Below are 21,876 nucleotides of genomic sequence, written 5' to 3'. Positions count from 1 at the left end.
ACCCAGCTCAGGAGCAGAACAGGGAAGAGTCTGTTCAGCACCAGAGGCCACAGCTCAAAGAACTGCACCTGTGGAGGAAGGAGAGACAGGGAGGTCTGATCCTGAGTGGGTCAGTCAGCTAGATAAAGTCCAGCGGGACAGCATGCTACAAAAAGTGCTGCAAAAATAGCCTTGGATTATTCTGCCCAAAAGGACTGGTGGAGCTGTAAATATGTAAATATCCTTGGATTATATGAGACTGCTAACTAACTTAAGTAGTATTTTTACCAACAGTCTTGGGAGTGGCACAAAACCTCTTTCAGCAAATTGAACTGTTTGATACCAAGTGAATAGTTTGTTACAAGAAGATATGAAATTTGGATATCTGCCTGTTGCGGCATTCCAGAAAATTTTGCATTTGTTTTAATAAAAAACCTAGAGTGAAGAATTTCTTTGGAATGAGAGTGAAGTTATTTTGCTCCGACTGTTAAAGAAAATAAGAGTAAAAGAGAGGCTTAAAACCCTATGACCTACTGAGATCAAGTCCAGCCCCGGCCTATGCCCAGCTCAGAAAGAAAGAAATAATGATGAGACCAGGGTTACACACAGTTTATTCTGTGGTAACTGCTAAATTACCGCAAAGCTCCTTAACATGGCTCTGACCTAACAGTTACGATGTGGTAAACCATGTGTTAAGTGCTTAACACAGTTTAGTAAGAGAGCCCCATATTGAATCCCAATATACAATTATAAATATCTCACCAGGATTACCAATCAAGTGGCCAATAGGCCAACAAATTATTCTATTCTTGGTCAGCTTTCAGTTGAATATATTTTAATCTAGAACATGAATTCCTTTTGAAAAAGGTTCTCTCTTGACATGATAGCCATTAAATGGTTTTAGCTATTACATTTTCTGGTTAGAACTGTACGCTGATACCATGCATCCTTATCTAGTCATGGTGACTTAACATATGATAAACTAGGCTTCTTCCAATTGATAAGATGTTTGTACAATTATTGGTCATTATAACATTTCTTAAAATGAAAAAAAAAATGTTGCTGGTATACTGCTGAGTAGTTCAGCACATAAGATTGGGTTGCTTTTCCAATACTCACCTAATCTAAACTCTAAGTGGTCATATTGACAGTTTTGGTGATATTGAAGATGCAAGTCTTGAAATGAAATATAGATGGATGAGTTGTCAGCATTTGAATTCTGAATAACCCATTCACAGCTGAGTTTACTTGTGTAATTGCTGATACCATTATATCCGGGAGAGGTGAAATTTCCTCCAGCAGAATCCATCAGTGTACCACCACAAACTGCAGAAACAAAACAATTTTCTTAAAATACAAATATAAAAACTGTAATCTTCACCATAAGAACAAGAAAAAAGGATTTTTCAAGCTTCCTTTTTTCTTGAAGAATTCATATTAACCAATTGTATACTTTCCGAGGAAGATTTTAGCCAGCAAAGCAATTTATAACAAAGCTGTATTCTTTATGTATGGTTTAATATTTCAAATGTGTAAACAAACATGTAATTATTACCATAATATCAGTAGTTTAACTGCATAACTCTTCCATGAAGACACTTGATTAATCTGCATGGAGTGATTCTGATTAACAACCAAAAGTCAACGAGCATGTTTAGGCTGGATGTTCTGGACAACGGCTTTGCTAGGTTTTTGTGGCTGTGTGGATTACTGTGAAGCTTGGTGGTAAGACATGGTGGAAGACCTAGGTGCTGAAGTTATATTAATTTTGCAGGAATCATAGAGAAAGACGATAAAGTGAAGGGAGCCAGTCGGTGAACAGATTCCAGGTGTGCTTAGAATAGATGTAAAGGGTGGTAATGGGAAAGGGGCTGAGAGATCAAGAGCAAAACAACATGTGGAGAGGCAGAGTTGGTGTTGGGCTGCATATAGGAAATTGTAGGTTCCCCAAAGAAGTATCTGAACAGGGCAAAATGGAAGAGCCAATTTTGTTTTTTTTTATGCTGTCATATACTATTTCGTAATGTTATAAAGCATTTTCCATATATAAAGCCATGCTTTGCACATGGAAAAGGGCTCTTATGCATTTGGCATCTGAACATAGGAGTACAGGCAAGCAAGCTGACAAGATGGCATATATGCATTACCAAGGGCATAAAGTTGGGCAGACTAGTGGTGGAGTTACTATGTATGCACATATTTTATATAATATCTGAGTACACATAGAGTACATGTATATATTTACACCATCTTCAAAACAGGTGTAAATTTGGAAGTGAGAATTTGTGTGCTCTAGGGATAGATAGTTCTATGTACCTACCATATAAAGGCACATAGGCACCTATATTGCCTTTATAAAACAACAGATATCAGAGATCTAAAGGATTCAAAGAGAAATGTCAGATCAACATAAAACCAAGAAAATAAATATAAATGATGTAGCAAAGCCACAATTTAACAGAGAGAGAGAGAGAGAGAGAGAGAGAGAGAGAGAGAGAGACAGACAGACAGAGACAGACAGACAGAGAGAGTGTGTGTGTGAGAGAGAGGTTGACTGTCACAGAGAGAAGTGTGCAAGGCAATAATACTTATAGCTAACTGACTCTCTGTGTTCTAATCATATGTCCAAAATTGTGCAAATCCTTTGTACTACCAACAATTTAAAATTTAAAAATCATATTCTCAAACAAATGAAAACTTATCTTACATGCTCAAATTCCATCTTCGAAGTGTTCAACTACAAAGATTTTGACATGATCATGTTTCGAGCCTTGCCTTTTGGTTAAAATCTGATGCTGCTGAATCAGTTATATTTATTGAGTTTTTATTGATTTTGCCTTTATAAAACAGGCAGAAAATTGGCAACATTTTTGGAACTCAGACATAGGTAAAGATTATTTAAGCTGATTCCCTGAATTTTCCTGAGCCTTTGAAATACTACACAATATACATCACATTTAGGTTTCTTTTACTGAGGAAAACTACTGTAAACAATGGCACAAAAATGTAGGGCCTCATGATATAAATGACATACTACTACTACTACTACTACTACTTAACATTTCTAGAGCGCTACTAGGGTTACGCAGCTCTGTACAAAATAAACAAAAAAGGACGGTCCCTGCTCAAAGGAGCTTACAATCTAAAGAACGAAATGTCAAGTTGGGGCAGTCTAGATTTCTTGGGTAGAGGTGTAGAGGTTAGGTGCCGAAGGTGACCTTGAAGAGGTGGGCTTTAAGCAGAGATTTGAAGATGGGCAGGGAGGGGGCCTGGCGTATGGGCTCAGGGAGTTTGTTCCATGCGTGGGGTGAGGCGAGGCAGAAAGGTCGGAGCCTGGAGTTGGCGGTGGTGGAGAAGGGTACTGAAAGGAGGGATTTGTCTTGAGAGCAGAGGTTACGGGTAGGAACGTAAGGGGAGATGAGGGTTGAGAGATAAGGAGGGGCTGCAGATCAAGTACATTTGTAGGTTAGTAGCAGAAGCTTGAATTGAATGCGGTAACTGATCGGAAGCCAATGAAGTGACTTGAGGAGAGGGGTGATATGAGTGTATCGGTTCAGGAGGAAGATAAGACGTGCAGCAGAGTTCTGAACGGACTGAAGGGGGGATAGATGGCTAAGTGGGAGACCAGTGAGGAGTAGGTTGCAGTAGTCAAGGCGAGAGGTAACGAGAGAGTGGATGAGAGTTCGGGTGGTGTGCTCAGAGAGGAAAGGGCGCATTTTGCTAATGTTATAGAGGAAGAATCGACAGGTCTTGGCTATCTGCTGGATATGCGCAGAGAAGGAGAGGGAGGAGTCGAAGATGACACCGAGGTTGCGGGCAGAAGAGATGGGGACGATGAGGGTGTTATCAACCGAAATAGAGAGTGGAGGTAGAGGAGAAGTGGGTTTGGGTGGGAAGACAAGAAGTTCGGTCTTGGCCATGTTCAGTTTCAGGTGGCGGTTGGACATCCAGGCAGCAATGGACATATGAATAATCTCCAAAATAAAGGCCTCAGTGCTTCCTTCAGTGTAACTACAAACCTGCATCTTCACTGGAAGTATACGTAGCACTGAAGCCTCCATTCGAAACAGACCCATCACTGACAAAAATGACTTTCATCATGTTTCCAGAGGACTTCACCTCTATTCCTGGATCCACATTCCCACACAGCTTCTGTAAACTAGGAGAACGGAGCCTAAATCCATTGTAAATCTGTTGAAGAAAAAAGTAAATGCATTACCTACAGCCCTGAAAGCTATTGATGAAATAACTAACTTCCGTAAATCTCTGAAGACACATCTATTCAACAAGGCCTACAAAGAGAACCCATAACCTTACAAAATACCTCACCAACTCACCCAGTTATTACTGTCCACCTTATATCTTGCCTAACACCTTCCTTCTCTCTTCCCTCACCTAATCTTTGTATATTACTAATTGTATCTGATATCATGGAATGATTATGTCACAATCAAACTCTGTAAGCCGCATTGAGCCTGCAAATAGGTGGGAAAATGTGGGATACAAATGCAATAAATAAATAAATAAAATATTTGGAAAACAGGCTATTTGCAGTTTATGGTTTATTAATTAATGTCATAACTCCTTAAGCTACAGCCTCAAAATTATGTATTTATTTATTAGGATTTATTTACTGCCTTTTTGAAGGAATTCACTCAAGGCAGTGTACAGTAAGAATAGATCAAACATGAGCAATAGGCAATCACAGCAGTAAAAATACTCAAATAACAATACAAAATATGGCGTGGAGGGGCATAATCGAAAGGGACAACCGAGTTTTGCTGAGGACGTCCTCTCAAAACGTCCGGCAAAGGGACGGGGAAACCCATATTATCAAAACAAGATGGACGTCCATCTTTCGTTTCGATAATACGGTCGGGGACGCCCAAATCTTGAAATTTAGGTCATCCTTAGACTTGGTCAGTTCTGATTTTTGGCGATAATGGAAACCAAGGACACCCATCTCAGAAATAACCAAATGCAAGCCCTTTGGTCATGGGAGGAGCCAGCATTCATAGTGCACTGGTCCCCCTGACATGCCAGGATACCAACCGGGCACCCTAGGGGGCACTACAGTTAGGGTTACCATATGGCTCCAGAAAAAGGAGGACGGATTGAGCCAGCCGGGTTTTACTTCCATTGAAAGCAATGGAAGTAAAACCCGGCTGGCTCAATTACTTCCATTGAAAGCAATGGAAGTAAAACCCGGCTGGCTCAATCCGTCCTCCTTTTTCTGGAGCCATATGGTAACCCTAACTACAGTGGACTTCAGGAATTGCTCCCAGGAACATAGCTCCCCATGCATACCTCCTACCCACCCCCATCCTCCCACCCTGTTAGACTGTCATAGTAATGCTTGAATGTTTTCACTTATATACACTGTCAGCTAGCACATTTGCTTATTTCCGATCTAACGAAGAAGGGCAACCTTCGAAAGCTAATCAAGAAATGTATTAAGTTATGTCCAATAAAAAAGGTATCATCTTATTTTCTTTTCCATGTTTTATTTTGTTTGATTTCTATTGATAACCTTAAGAGTGGTCTAACACGGCTACCACACTCCTCTACTTAAGATGGAAGATACCGCATACAGCCGCATGAAAAAGCAAATGAACAAACTTTTGGAAAAAGAAACAAAAGTGAACAGTCATCTTTACTTTCTGACAATCTGCAAGAAGAATGACATCATTCCCAAAGGACTGAGGAGCAAAAATCCTTTGGCTACTACTTACAATTCTGACTATGCAGAAAACTCTGCAAATGCACTAGTCAGAAACTAAGAAATGAACTTATACATCAACTCTACAAGAAAAAAAGAATAATACAAACCCAAAGGGATGTAATCATGAGGAACATGGAGGAATTACATCCACACCTTGTGAACCAACTTAAAGAGGACCTGCATAACATCCAAGGAGAAAAACAATATATTGCTATCCGCAAAAAGGAAATAAAGCTATATTCTCTTCTTCAAAATCAAAGAGAGAGAAACTGCTTATCCTTGAATAGCTACAGCTCTGCAGAACCAACATCCCCAGACACCTTTGAGACACTTGGATATACATCTGAGGCATGTGAAAATCAGAGCCCAAACAAATCAGGGAATACTGATCACACCTTTACAGATGCAAACCAAATGGGGATAATAAACCTCTCGAACCATCAATTATCACAGCATGAGGTCTCTGTGCTCTCCAAAGGGCTCTCATTCTGCCCATCCAGTAAACTAGATGAAATCCAACTATATTCAGACCTAGAAGAATTCTTTAGAAAAATGCGCCTTAAAACACATTTCTATAATAAAGGGACACCAAACAGACCGGAATACAGTCTTAAACAAAAGAACACTTATTTCACCCCACAGGAGGGACAAAACTACAAGCTGGATAATTACATAGAAAGTTTCAGACATAGGGTGAAATCCCAACTTTCCAACAAACAAAAGAGAATCCTGTACAATCTTACCCCACCAGAAAGAGCAGCCATAAGAACCCTACAAACTAACGAACGCATTATCATCAAACCCGCAGACAAAGGAGGCGCAGGGGTAATTATGGACATACAAAAATACATTGAAGAGGGGCACAGACAGCTCTCAGACAATAAATACTACAGGAAACTAACCGAGGACCCCACACAGGATTACACAAAACAGCTGAAAGACCTTATCAAAACATTTCCTACACAAGCACAACCTCACCTGAAGAAACTCATACCAAACCAGCCTTCTGTGGGCACATTCTACATGCTACCCAAGATCCACAAACTGGGAAACCCTGGCAGACCAATCATATCAGGTATTGGCACACTCATGGAAGAAATATCTGGATTCATAGAGGGAATTCTGAAACCTCTCGTACACAAAACTAACAGCTTCATACAAGACACCACAGACTTTCTGAATAAATTAAAAAATATCAAGCAACTACCACCTAACACCCTTCTGGTCACGATGGATGTAGAATCACTATACAGCAACATTCCACATGCGGATGGCATAGCTGCATGTGGAAGACTCCTAAAAAAATCCACACTGGACCATCAATACTCACCAGAAACTATTACAAAATTAATCAAATTCATTTGAACTCACAACTACTTCCGCTTTAACAATGATATCTATCTGCAAATAATGGGCACTGCGATGGGCACCAGGACAGCACCCCAATATGCCAACCTTTTTATGGCTGAGCTGGAAGAGACATTTCTGAATACTGTAAGAAGGAAGAGGCTGTCCTACCCTGGTTAGGCCCCTAGAGGGCGCTGTTCCCCCTAAAATGTCCAGGGAGAAGGGCTGGGTGAGTTGCTGAAGGGAGCCAGTAAGGGGAGGTATAGCTGGAGGTCGCTAGGACCGGGGAGAGTCCTGGAGGTGGAAACAGGTGCAGCAGGTTATGGGCTGGGTCCTGTTTGGCCATTAAACACTTAATACCCCACCTGAGGGGTGAAGGGGAGAGCTAGAGCTAGCAGCGGGAGAAGAGAGCTGGTAGCTGGAGCAGGAGGTCCCCATGTGAAGTACTGGCTGAGCCCTATGGCCTGGTGGTGAAAAGACTGTGTGTCCAGAACAGTGAAGAGGGACTGTGTGTCCCAGGGGAAAAGACTGGGTGTCTAGACCAGTGAAGAGGGACTGTGTGGCCAAGATGAAGAGACTGTGTGTCTAGAGCTGTGTGCTACAAGGAGGGACTGTGTGTCCAGGGACTGAGTTAGTACTGAGCCCAAATGCCTGGGTGAGAGGGCTCAGGGGGAAGAAATCTATGGATATTGAACTGTGCAAGAAGAAATGTTTAAATGGAAGATTGCACTAAGTTGGAAGAACTGTTTAAGCTTGTAAAAGTGTCTTAAGCTGGAAGAAGTGTGCCCCAGGGGCTGGAATAAAGATGTGCATGAAAATATCCTGTTGGTGAGACCTGACTATGTTTGCCTTTTGAGAAGCAGGTCACCCTGAGTAGAAAAGGGTAGGATACTAATTTGCATAAATCTGCATATTGAGAACCAGCTCACCCTGAGTGAAAGAGGGACCTGGGATCCTGAGGTGGGAGCTTCATCATCACAGTAGCCTCATCATTTTCACAATATACACCAGACCAAACCTCTAAAATACTACCAGTACATCGATGACAATTTTATGATTTGGATGGAGGGTGAAGAAACTCTGAATCAATTTTATTCTGCCTTCAATACATACCATCCTACAATCATATTCAAAATTGACTACTCCCCAGAAAAAGTCAATTTTTTGGACACCACGGTCTCAATCAGTGATGGCTGTATACAAACATCTATATACAAGAAACCCACAGACAGATGCAGCTACCTCTATAACTCCAGCTTCCATCCTTCACATACAAAAAGATCCATCATTTACAGCCAAGCCACAAGATACCACCGTATCTGCTCCGACCCAGGGGACAGAGACAAACACCTTAAAAGCCTGACTGCATCCTTCAAACAGAAAGGCTACAACCCCAAAATAATCTCCAAGAATATTGCCTCCTCCCTCAAAACACCCAGGGAGAATCTGCTACAGTACAAGGAGAAAAAATCCACAGACAGAATCCCCCTTGTAGTGACATACAATCCAGAGCTGGAAAAACTGAGGAAAATCATAAGAGATCTACAACCTTTACTCCAGGAGGATGAATTACTGAAAGAGATATTCCCATCTCCACCAGTACTGGCCTTCCGACAGCCACCCAACTTAAAACACAAGCTAATCAGAAGTAAACTTCCATCACAGACTGAAAAGGAACAGAAGGGCACACTTCCCTGTAATTTAACCAGTTGCAAACTATGCCAAAATATTTCACAGGACCCCACAGTCATCCACAAAGGAAAGATATTCAACATAAAGGAATCTTTCACTTGTTCATCTTCCAATGTGGTATATATCATTCAGTGTAAAAAATGTAACGAAGGATGCTATATTGGAGAAACAGGCCAGATGCTTAAGACAAGATTCAATTTACATAGACATCATATGAACAATACTGGTGCCAGTAGGGTTCCCACCCCTGTTGGTCAGCATTTTACAGGACCAGGACACTGTACCAGTGACTTCACAGTGAGAATCCTGAAAGGTAACTTTAAAACCATACAAGAACGTAAGACCTTTGAAGTCAGAATGATTGAATATTTTAACACCCAACAGAAAGGACTTAACAAGGATCTGGGGTTCCTAGCCCATTATAAACCATAAAGCTATATTTCTCTGTTGATCACCCCACCCCTCACCTATCCACACCCATCCTGTTAGAATATCAATGATATGCTTTGATGTCCCCATGCATACCTCCTACCCACCCCCATCCTCCCACCCTGTCAGACTGTCATAGTAATGCTTGAATGTTTTCACTTATATACACTGTCAGCTAGCACATTTGCTTATTTCCGATCTGACGAAGAAGGGCAACCTTCGAAAGCTAATCAAGAAATGTATTAAGTTATGTCCAATAAAAAAGGTATCATCTTATTTTCTTTTCCATGTTTTATTTTGTTTGATTTCTATTGATAAACTTAAGAGTGGACTAACACGGCTACCACACTCCTTTACTTAAGATGTTTTGAGAAGAAATCTGTCCAAATGGTGCTTTATGACAGTTTTTGGATGTTTTTCTCTTTCGAAAATGAGCCCCATTGCAGCCTATGCAATCTTGTAAGATTATGTGCTTTGAAAATGAGCCTCCCAATGAGCCTCTCAAGTTTAAAGATTTAGAAGCACTAGTTTCTAATTCCCTGAAGCAGGCTTACAATAAAGCAGGCTTAAAATAAAGCATTTAACGTTTGTTGCAATTAAAACTGTTGGGTCATGTCCTGTAAATTAATTTCCAACATGTTTCATGGTACAGAGCACCAATGTTTGTTGCGCTGCCCGCTGATCATTGGGGAGGAATAATAAAATACCTGTTTAACATGCATTTGCATGCTAGTTGTGGTCAGAGCCCATGAGAGCATTGTTTCATGCCCTCGGGGGCTCTGATCATGGGGCGGTAAGCAAACGTGGGCACAAGTATGGAACTAATACCTCTAGCACCCACATTTGCTTCTGATCATCTGCCCATGAGGCTTTTTCCCTTCCTCCATTAATATAATGCTGTAATATTTAAGCGACAAAGTATATAGTGAAGCTATTTTGTGGTGATTTGAGAATTTTACTTCACGTAGTCCCCTTTTGTTGAGTACATAGAAATCGGAATTGATACATCTAGTGTGATGTTTTCAGTTTCGGTCATATTTTAGAAAAGGATCTGCCAACATAGAGCCCTTTCTAAAATGCAAGCCAGAGAGCACATATATTTGCCAGGTCATGCAGAAGCAGCCACTTTACAAAGCTACACAATGAAATAATGAACTGAGGAATCTTGGTAACTTACATGTTTAAGTGCTGTCATTTACATGTGTACGTTAATAGTTTGCAACATATTTGTATTAGTGTTAGCATTTACACATGTATGCCTGCCATTTTACAAACCTACACATGGACATGCTGCTAGTTAACAACAGAGGCCATAATCCTTAATTACATACAATTTGGAAGGGGAAATTAGCAATGGAGGGTTAAGAGAGAGAGATTTTCCTTAATCCCTCCTATTTAGAGCTGGGTGAAACAAGCACTTTGGCAAAACATATACGTGTGAAGGAGCAGTTGTCAATCCCAACATTGAAATATCGAATCATATGCTTGTATTCCCGTTCTGTAATGGGGAATACATGTGCAGATATTGGCCCTGTCCAAATGACACCCCTTTACTATCTACCCATATTCAGATTTATGCGTGTAATTACTGGCTTTCTAAAATCCGGTTTTATATGTGTATGCGGTATACATGTAAATCACAAATCGGGCTTCTATAAAAAGAGCCTTTCTGTAACCGTTGGTAAGTCTTGAGCAATTTTAGCCCATTCTTCCATAAACAACTGTTTCAAGTCTGTGACATTTGAGGGCATTTTTGCATGAAAAGTTTACTTCAGGTCCCATGATCAAAAGAAAAGTCAAAGAATTTATGAAATAGAGTAGCTGATGCTCATCTGTCCAGATAGGATTATCAGGTTATTTCTAAACATTTAGGGGCTCTATCCATTCACTTGTGGACAGAGAATCTATAAATGGAAAAACAAATTCACTACTGCAGTGCCTCTAACCAGGAGTGACTGTTCTGCTGAGATCACCTGAAGTGAAAACCAGAAAATCATCTGTGAAGTTACAAAGAACCCCATGCTGGGCTGATATGAGGGTTCAGGAATGAACTATCAGGAAGAACTGAATGGCAATGGTGTTCAGGGAAGGAAAGCTACGGAGAGACCACTTCTTTCTAAAGAGAACATTGCCGCCCGCCTCAGGTTCACCAAAGAGCATTTGGTTAATCCACAAGGTTTCTGAAACAATGAGCTCTGGACAGCGACATCAAAAACTGAACTTTTTTCATTCATAATATCAAATGTTTTGTTTGGCAAAACCAAATGCTGCTTTTCAAACTAAGAATTTCATCTCAACTGTAAAACATGGTGGTGGAAGTATGAGGATGAATGTAGGATTTAGAATGAAATTACTGCAGATCGAGATAGCTTGCCAGAAGTGGAAGAATAAGCCTACACTGTGAAAAACAATGTTCGATTTACACACAATTTTTATATATGGCAGAATTTCATATTAGTTTTGTTTCACTTACAGCAACGTAATCATTAACACAGCTCTGGTGTTCCTGGATTCTGAGGTCATTAATGGTTAATGTAACCCGTCTACCATCTTGCACAGTGATCCTCCATTCACATACACGATTGTGAGGGTACAGGTTGGGATAGTTAGGAGAGTTGAATGTCCCAGTAACTGCATTCAAGTCACCACCACACTCTGTAATACATCAAACATTACTTCATTTCCCACCAAGACTACGTTATGTTTCTTCTAAGGGGGCATAGTGTCAAAACACCTCTTTACCAGCTGGTTAGCACAGCACTCCTTTTTTTTAGCAATATTTTAATTAAAAATTTGTATTGCTTTGATTCTGTTTTTTTGAATGATAGGTTTGTTATGTTAGATTGAAAATTGTTATTAATTGATAGACCTTGTAAACTGCTTTAACATATTGTATAAAGCTTTATATAAAATCAATGAATCCAATCCAATTTAAAGATTTAAGTTACCTTCTTATTGACTTGCTTGGACTCTGCCCATTTTTTCCTATTTGCATTTTTGATTGCTACTATCTGACCAACAGAAGTACATGTAAAATAATGTGTTGCTATTCCTGTGAAATGCCATCTGTGGATCCAAAGTACTACATCTTTACCCTCTCTTGTGCCCATGCAAAAAATTACATATGTGGCTCTGCTCCAAAATTGTGACTCTTGGCTACTATGATGGTAATTTTACAAGGAAACTGAGTTTGTAGAGGAGCATTTTTATGGGCTTGGGCTACACATGCATAAAAAGGAGGCACCAGAAATATAGCACCTACTTTTAAGCAATGTATATGTTGGTATTCCAGGGAGCAGAGAATAGGTGGAGCATGTGAAGACTGCCACTTGTGTACATATTTTATAAAAATCCATTTTATAAGAGGATGTCTGTGTCCAAGTAGCAAAAAGGTACCTATTATATAAAGCTCAAAATTACCCAAATAACTGAATCAGTAGCAGCCCTACCATTAGGCCAACTAAGGCGGAAGCCTCAGGCAGCACTCTTCAGGGAGCGGCATATCCCCCCACACCGGCTGCGGTCTGGCATCTCCCCCTTCCTTCTTAAATCCCCTTCCTCAAGCCTACCTTTGTTTACTAAAAGGTGGTGGTAGTGGCAGGGATTCCCATAGGTTGCCCTGCTGCCGACACCGGCTTCTTTTCTCTACTGCAGCCCGCTTTTTTGACGTAAATTCCTGTTTTCTCAGAGGTGGACTACTGTAGAGAAAAGAGGCCGGTGCCAGTGGTAGGGCAGCCTTTGGGAATCGCTGCTGACACCGCCACCATTTGGAAAACAAAGGTAGGCTAGGGGAAGGGGGCTGAAGGAGGACGGGGGGAGATGCCAGATTGTGACCAGGGATGGGGCATATCAGCCCTCGCCTCAGGCGGCATATCAGCCCTTGCCTCACGTGGCAGATTGCCTTGGGCCGCCCCTGAACTGAATTACTTCTAAGAAATCAATGAATATATGGACCATCATATACAAGCACTGACCTTCATATTAGTTTTCAAGTAAGTTTTCACAGTATAATCATAGGTCCATTTTCAACAGTTTATTTTTTATCCTTTTGTTTAAATAACCACTTGCAAAAAGTGAATTATCCTATATCAAAATGACTTCAATTCAATGAAAAAACACTTACCTTTCAGTTAGTGAACAAATTTCCTCTATCTTTCTTTAAAATGGATATCCAATGTAGCTCATATACTTGTGTTTTGAGCTTTCTAGCTTCCCTCACCGTTCTGCGTAAGGGCTCAGTTACTGAAAAGTAAGCATATATATATAAGAGAAGAACTGCATTGACAAAAAAAAAAATCAAAAATCAGCAGTTTTTACAATCCTTACTTTTACCCAGGTCCAACTCACTCAACTACATCAACTTTGATAATTAAAATTGGCAGCTTTCAAGTTAGAGGACCCATGAGAGGGCTCAAGTCAAATGAAAACCTACCATCATTTGTCAATGAAAATAGAATGACCTAATCATGTTCTTACTTTAACTTTCAAAATACTGCATAGATGATCTCCTAATGATCTACAAAGCAAAGGGAGCCATTCCAATTGTATTTTGATTGACAAATGATGGTGGGTTGAATTGAGCCCACTGATGGGTCCTCTAACTTGAACGCTGACATTTAAAAAAATCAGAGTCGATGTTGTTAAGTGAGTTGGATATTGGTAAAAGTAAAGATTGTAAAAAAATTGCTGATTTTTGATTTTTTTGTCAATGCAGTTCTTCTCTTTTATATGTATGCTTGCTTTCCAGTAACTGAGCCCTGATGCAGAACAGTGAAAGAAGCTAGAAAGCTCAAAACACAAGCTTATATGAGCTTTTTTCACTAATTGAATTTTTTTTCATTGAATTGCAGTATTTTGATATGGACATTCACATTTTACAAATGTTTATTTAAACAAAAGGATAAAAAAAGAGACTGTAGAAAGTGGACCTATGATTATACTGTGAAAAACCTCCTTGAAAACTAATATAGGTCAGTGCTTGTGTATGATGGCCAATATGTTCACTTAGAGGAAGTAATTCAGTTATTTGGGTGTTTTTTTTTAAATCTGTTTACACCTAAATTGGACAGAGCTGTATTGGTGATATTTTATAAAAGCAACATAGGGGTCTATGCTACCTTTATAAAATAGGCTCCTTAGAACCAGCCCCAAAAATGTGCAAATGCCAACATACAGTGCACATTTACAGCTGATTCAAAGAAGATGTAAAAATGTCCTGCACATTATGCATGCACCCATGTGTTTTATAAAATACACACATAAATCTGTTAGGTTCTATGCATTGTAGGCCGGATTTAGTAAATGGCGGTCAAGATTCAGCGCTGGAAAAAAAATTGGCTGAGCACCCTTTACAGAATAGTGCATAACACTGATTGCTGTGCCCAAATTTGGGTGCTATACCTCATGTCTGCTGAAACCTGGTGTAAATCATTGCACCCAATTTGGGTCCTCTTGCCTGGTATTCTATAGCACTGCGTGCAAAGTTTAGGAATGCCCCGATCCACCCATGCACCTCCAATGCCCACATCTTTTGGGTTGTGCACTATGGGATTTGAGCCCGCAGCGTTATATAATAGTGTATAGCAAGATGTGTGCAAATCTAAAATTGGTGCCAATTAGCATCAATAATTGATTATTAGCATCCAATTACTAGAACTAATTGCCTCATTAGCAAATTAAGTTGCACACGATTCTTATGAACATGCCCAAATTTTGGCATGATAATTTGGGCGCTTTTTATAGAATCTGAAGATATATGTGTATAAGTACACACCAAGTTGCAGGCATATATCTATCTATTTATATTGCATAAATATCCACGCAATCTTATAAAAAGGCATTTTCTCATGTTAAAACAGCATTACATATGGGAAAATGTTTATAAAGCGAAATTTCACTAACACAGGTTGATGCAAGTTTAAGCAATTCAATATGAACTGAATGTACATTAATTACACCTGCCTCAGAGCAGGTGTAAATGTGAGTGCCTACCTTCCCTTGGATAATTTTATTAAGTTCCCTACTATTAAAGTTGACTGAATGAATGACTGTTATGCCGACTTCCTCTGTAACACACTGCTACGGAGACTGTTCCTGTCACTTAGAGCTGTTCCTGCCTTTGGCAAGTAATTGAGGGAGGAAATTATCAACATGGGCTACTGTTAATTATTTTACAATTAACCTGTACTATTTTAGCACATTATCAATAACCTAGGTTGACAATAATGTAACCATCTTAACAGTAGCCCAGACTGATAACTCCCTCTCCTTATTGAGCTGCCAACACCTCTCTAAACTTCCCTAAGATCTTCAGGTGCAGCCCATCTGGCTTCATTACCTTGTCTACTTTTTTGTTGTTGTTGTTATTTCTGTCCAGACTCTTATGGAGGAGGCTTGGGGGCAACCTTATTCATAACTGTAAATCAGAATGATTAGTTCAAAGTAAAATTGGATAACTAGTTATCTTAGATTTAGGAGACTGCTAAAATCTTTCCTGTTTAAGAAATTTTTATCACATAATTGAATTTTTTTGTGAATTTTGTAACATACTTCTTCGGGGATATTGTTTTTCTCCCTGTGATATCTTTTGTAATCCATTCTAAACCTTTGTAAGATGTGGACTATAAGTACCTTGTATTGTCTTGTCTTGTATTATATTCATTTATTTCCCACCAATCAAAACTTCTAGGCAGGATACAACAGTACATCAGAAATAATGCAACACAAAACACACATACAGTAAAGTAATATCACTCAGTAAGTTAACATTACAAGCTTTCCTATATAAAAGTATTTAATGGCTTCTAGAAGGCCTGAATTTGAACCTCATGCTGTAAATTATCAGTAACAAATGCCACATTGCAGGTTTAGTGATAGGAAAAAAGCATCGGAATCAACATATCATTCCATCTTTTGTTTAAATAACCATTTAAACATATCATTCATCCATAAACTCACCTTCAATGCTAGCCTGAAACTGCAGTCTGAATCCTAGGGCATTGACTGCACCATCACTGACAAACTTGACATAAGCAAAACTGTTTGAAGTTTCCACAGCTCTTGGTATACTGCTGCTACAGTATTTACCCAATAAACGCCCTGGAAGAAAATATATAAATAAAAGACAAATTAAAACATCATATTTAACAATCGGATTATTTTCTCCCTATATCGTATTGCCTAATTTATTATGTAATCCATGTTCAATATATGATACCAATTGCATGTTTTCCCCTTTTTTTACCTGATTGTTCATTACATCATCCATGTTTCTATATATATATTACCAACTGTATCTGTACTCTGAAATGGCATAAGTCATGACGGAAAATTGTAAGCCACATTGAGCCTGCAAATAGGTGGGAAAATGTGGGATACAAATGCAATAAATAAATAAATAAATAAATGGAGCATTTATTTACATCTCTTCAACAAGGCCTACAAAGAGAACCCACAACCTCCCAAAACTACCTCACCAATCCTTCCAATTATCAAAGTCCACCTTCCATACTATCCTGCCTAACACCTTCCCACTCTCTTCACTTACTTAATCTCTATTCAATACTATGTATATCTGACATCATGTAATGACTATGTCATAACAAACTCTGTAAGCCACATTGAGCCTGCAAATAGGTGGAAAAATGTAGAATACAAATGCAATCAATCAATCAATCAATCAATCAATCAATCAATCTTATCTCCTGATGGCATCCAATGCAAGAAATAGTAGTAGTAGTGGTCATTTTTGCACAAAGCTGCCAACCCTATGGCTACTGTATATAATAGGGTGGGTACCTTTCAAATACTGTATGTGTGTGTGTGTGTGTGTGTGTGTGTGTGTGTGTGTGTGCATGACTTTCCATACAGAAACAGGCTTTTTTAAAACTGCCCACCTGATCTGTGGGTAAATGTAATACTCTTCCAGCTGTAAATGTGTAACTTTACCTAGCATGAGTGGTGGTGTTTCCAGAAAGCAGGGTTTAGAAAAGTTTATGCCCATGTGAATACTTTTGAAAATACACACGTGTGTAAATTAATCCAGAAAATGTGTGTGTGGTACAGAGCAGGGACGAATATATATATATAATTACCTGGGGTGATTTTCAACATGTACACGGTTTCTTTATTTTTTTTTTCAGTTTCTCAAATTTTATTGAAAATATAAACATCATACAGCATACAAGCCAATAATAATACAGATACAGAAAGTATAACTCCCTAAACCCAGGCTGTCACTTGGTATGAAAAACAAAACCATCTTCTCCTTTCCCCACAGGTTAAATGAATCAGTCCACCTCTCAGGCTACAATAGAGACAAAGAGAAGGGGGAAGGGGGAACCAAAGAATCAGGAGCTTAGCCTAGAATGGGTGGCAGAGCTGGTGGTTGGGAGGCGGGGCTAGTGTGGGCAGACATATACGGTCTGTGCTGGGGCTGGTGGATGGGAGGCGGGACTAGTGCTGGGCAGACTTATACGGTCTGTGCCGGGGCTGGTGGTTGGGCGGCGGGGATAGTGCTGGGCAGACTTATACGGTCTGTGCCAGAGCCGGTGGTGGGTGGCAGGGATAGTGCTGGGCAGACTTATACGGTCTGTGTCAGAGCTGGTGGTTGGGAGGCGGGGATAGGGCTGGCCAGACTTATACGGTCTGTGCACTGAAGAGGACAGTACAAATAAAAAAAATAGCACATATGAATTTATCTTCTTGGGCAGACTGGATGGACCTTGCAGGTCTTTTTCTGCCGTCATCTACTATGTTACTATGTTACTATGTTTCTCCTTTCCCCACAGGTTAAATGAATCAGTCCACCTCTCAGGCTACAATAGAGACAAAGAGAAGGGGGAAGGGGGAACTAAAGAATCAGTAATATTGTCCATCTCTGAACTATATCTGTCAAGAGCATCCCTTACCCTCTTTTCCATCCATGATATATGTCCCAGACTTTATGAAAAGATTGAATATGTTCATTCTTTAATGCAGTCAGCTTTGTCATGAGGCAAATAAAATCTAGGGGTCCTTTTACAAAGGCGCTCAGAAATGGCTTGCGGTAGTGTAGGTGTAGGTTTAGGTTGCCAAAAATGGACATGCGGCAAATTGAAAATTGCCGCGCGTCCATTTTGAGTCTGAGACTTTACCACCAGCCATTCGCCTAGTGGTAGAGATTCACGTGGCAACTGAATGGTAATGACCTATGTGTGCCAAATACCACTTGGCATGCATCTGTTAAGTGCACCCGAAAATAAAAAAATATTTTTCAGACACATGTATCAGAAGTGCGACAAAAATGAAATTACCGCAAGAGCCACACGATAGTCGGGCGGTAGCTCCATTTTGGAGTGCGTTGGATGTGCATAGACGCTTATGTGGCTTAGTAAAAGGGCCCCTTAGATTCTTTAATACTTGATCTGTGGTTGGCATGAGCTTTTGTTTCCAGTGTGTTGCTATCAAAAGTTTGCTTGCTGTAAAAAATTGGCAAGCCAGTTTATGTATATCTGGCTTGATGCAAATGGGTTTAACATGGAGTAAGCAATGCCATGCCTGCCGGAGATAATACACTGTGGTGATCGTGGCAATAAGATCTACCACTGATTATCAAAAGACTTGAATCTTTGGGCATTACCACCAGATATGATAAAAGTGTCCAATCATACCACAGTCTCACCAACATTGTACTTCCAGGGAGATAATCTTGCCATGCAGCACCACTTTTAGGCCTTCCTAGAATAATAAGGGTTATATATCAAGGGTATCGTTAATGTCTAAGTATTCCACAAATCTTTCTCAAGCTATTTGGCATACTTAGGTTCAGGCAAAAAGGTATCATTGAACTTCCAATGGCTCGGCCTGGCCTATAACATGGTTTAATGGGACAGAGTCAGCATGGATTCAGCCAAGGGAGGTCTTGCCTCACCAATTTTCATCATTGCTTTGAAGGTGTGACTAGAAAAGTCAATAAAGGTGAACCGGTTGATGTATCTAGATTTTCAGAAAACGTTCGACAAAGTTCCTCATGAGAAATTCCTGAGAAAATTAAAAAGTCATGGGATAGGTGTGAAGAAACAATGTGTTTTAAGCCTCTCAAATGTATTGGATATTTTCCTGCATAAATTATAACTTGTGTATTTCTCCTATTTGGCCAGCAGGTGTTTTTTTATTTTATTTTTTAAATTTTGCTGTAAAACTATTAGAGGAAAAAATGTTCTCTTTAGTTTAATACAAACAGGAAGCAAGAAGCAGTATACTTTTAAACTTGACTGGGCTCTGATTGGCCCAGGAGCTCATTTCCTTTAGAGTGTACTGGTTTTGCCTCCAGTCTTAGCCAGGAAGAAAAGAGAGCAGGATCTCTTTTCTGAGGCTCAGTAAACAAACAGTTATATGTCCTGATCTTCCCAGGTACTTTTTAGATAGTAAGTAAATAAATGTTTAGTTAGTATTATGGAGTGGAGAAGTGGCCTAGTGGTTAGGGTGGTTGCTTTGGTCTAGGGGAACTAAGGAACTGAGTTCAATTCCCACTTCAAGCACAGGCAGCTCCTTGTGACTCTGGCCAAGTCACTTAACCCCCCATTGCCCCATGTAAGCCACATTGAGCCTGTCATGAGTGGGAAAGTGCAGGGTACAAATGTAACAAAAAAAATTATAAGTGATCCATATTTTTTTTGTTACATTTGTACCCCACATTTTTCCCACTCATGGCAGGCTCAATGCGGCTTACACGGGGCAATGGAGGGTTAAGTGACTTGCCCAGAGTCACAAGGAGCTGCCTGTGCCTGAAGTGGGAATCAAACTCAGTTCCTCAGTTCCCCAGGACCAAAGTCCACCACCCTAACCACTAGGCCACTCCTCCATTATTGTTTGCTGATTGCACATTTTTTGTACACTGTGCAATTTTTAAAGACAATATTACTTTATTGCCTCTCTGTCTGGACTGATAAAGAATCCTGGTGGTTTGTGTTTTGGGTTTGTGACTGCTTTATGGAAACTGTGGGACCACTGGGAGTGTGGCTCGTAACCTAGAAATCACTAGGGATAATTTGAGAGTGAGAGACTTGACCAGCAGCGGTTGTGACCGAGTTGGTTGGAGGAGGCTATTAGTGTAGAGCACAAGCGACAAGTGCAGATGGACCTGAGCTGTCCTGGGGATAGACCCTCTGAGTGGCCACGGGGTAACCCCAGGTAAGTAGCTAGGTGTTTCGTGAGAATAAGAGGCAATATCCTACTGTGGATTAAAAATTGGTTATTGACAGAAAACAGAGGGTTAAATGGCCATTTTTCTCAATGGGAGGAGGATGAATAGTAGAGTGCTACAGGGATCTGTATTGGAACTGGTGCTATTTAACATATTTATAAATGATCTGGAAATCAGAACAAGTGAGGTGATTAAATTTGCAGATGACACAAAACTATTCAAAGTTGTCAAAATGAATGCAGATTGTGAAAAATTGCAGGAAGACCTTAGGAAACTGGAAGACTGTGCATCCAAATGGCAGATGAAATTTAATACAGACAAATGCAAATGATGCACATTGGGAAGAATAATCCAAATCATAGTTATCTGATGCTAGGGACCACTTTAGGAGTCAGCACTGAAGAAAAAGACCTCGGTGTCATTGTAGACAATTCGCTGATATCTTCTGCCCAGTGTGCGGTGGCAGCCAAGAAAGCAAACAGGATTCTAGGAATTATTAGGAGAGGGATGCAAAAAAAGACCAAAAATATTATAATGCCTCTGTATCGCTCCATGGTGTGACCTCACCTTGAGTATTGTGTTCAATTCTGGTCGCTGTATCTCAAAAAAGATATAGTGGAATTAGAAAAGGTTCAAAGAAGAGCAACCAAAATGATAGAGGGGATGGAACTGCTCCCATTTGAGAAAAGGCTAAAGAGGTTAAGGTTCTTCAGCTTGGAAAAGAGACGGCTGAGGGGGGCTATGATTGAGGTCTACAAAATCCTGAGAGGTGTGGCACGGGTGGAGGTGAATTGATTTTTCACTCTTTCAAAAAGTACAAAGACCAGAGGACACTCAATGAAATTGAAATACTTTTAAAACAAATAGGAGGAAATATTTTTTCACTCAAAGAATAGTTAAGCTCTGGAACTCGTTGCCGGAGGATGGTGTAACAGTGGTTAGAGTGTCTGGGTTTAAAAAAAGTTTGGACAAATTCTTAGAGGAAAAGTCCATAGTCTGTTATTGAGATGGACATGGGGGAAGCCACTGCTTGCTCTGGGACTGGTAGCATGGAATGGTGCTAATTGGGTTTCTGCCAGATACTTGTGACCTTGATTGGCCACTGCTGGAAGCAGTATACTGAGGTAGATGGACCATTGGTCTGACCCAGTATAGCTATTCTTACGTTCTTATGGTCCAACCATGTATGCATGTGGATAGACACAGCCTGTATATGAGATTGGAGAATAGGGTCATCCAGCCAGAGGTCAATATGGGAATATATACACCATGAAAATGAGTGTAGAAGGTATAATCCATATCCCGGGGGTGAACAAGTCACCATAGATCCCCTCACTCCAGCAAATAGTGAGCAGGATCCCTCATAGGCAACCAATATCCCTCAGGTTGGGCTCTTAGAAGGCCTCTTAGTTGCTGAATGTTGTCTGGTCGATCGACATTTCCCGCTTTACACCCGCTGCCACTTAGGACATGGCTTGACCAGATGATCAGAAATTTTTGTAGTTGCTGTCTTTCACCCCCT

At 40.1% G+C, this 21,876-nt stretch overlaps 1 protein-coding gene across 2 annotated transcripts in view; it reads right to left on the bottom strand.

Moving 5' to 3' along the window:
* CUBN (cubilin) overlaps positions 1-21,876 on the bottom strand; it is a 697,556-nt gene that overhangs the window by 126,116 nt on the left and 549,564 nt on the right. For both annotated transcript variants that reach the window (XM_030199596.1, XM_030199602.1), the window contains exons 47-50: positions 16,127-16,267; positions 11,643-11,824; positions 3,999-4,170; positions 1,099-1,305 (exon numbers count right to left, since the gene is read on the bottom strand). In XM_030199596.1, the coding sequence (XP_030055456.1) occupies positions 1,099-1,305; positions 3,999-4,170; positions 11,643-11,824; positions 16,127-16,267 (702 nt within the window). The remainder of the gene's footprint in view (positions 1-1,098; positions 1,306-3,998; positions 4,171-11,642; positions 11,825-16,126; positions 16,268-21,876) is intronic.

Source organism: Microcaecilia unicolor, chromosome 1 (assembly GCF_901765095.1).
Source record: "Microcaecilia unicolor chromosome 1, aMicUni1.1, whole genome shotgun sequence".
Taxonomy (NCBI): domain Eukaryota; kingdom Metazoa; phylum Chordata; class Amphibia; order Gymnophiona; family Siphonopidae; genus Microcaecilia; species Microcaecilia unicolor.
Note: the sequence above shows the minus strand (reverse complement) of the source record. Positions and strands in the feature narration are given on the sequence as shown.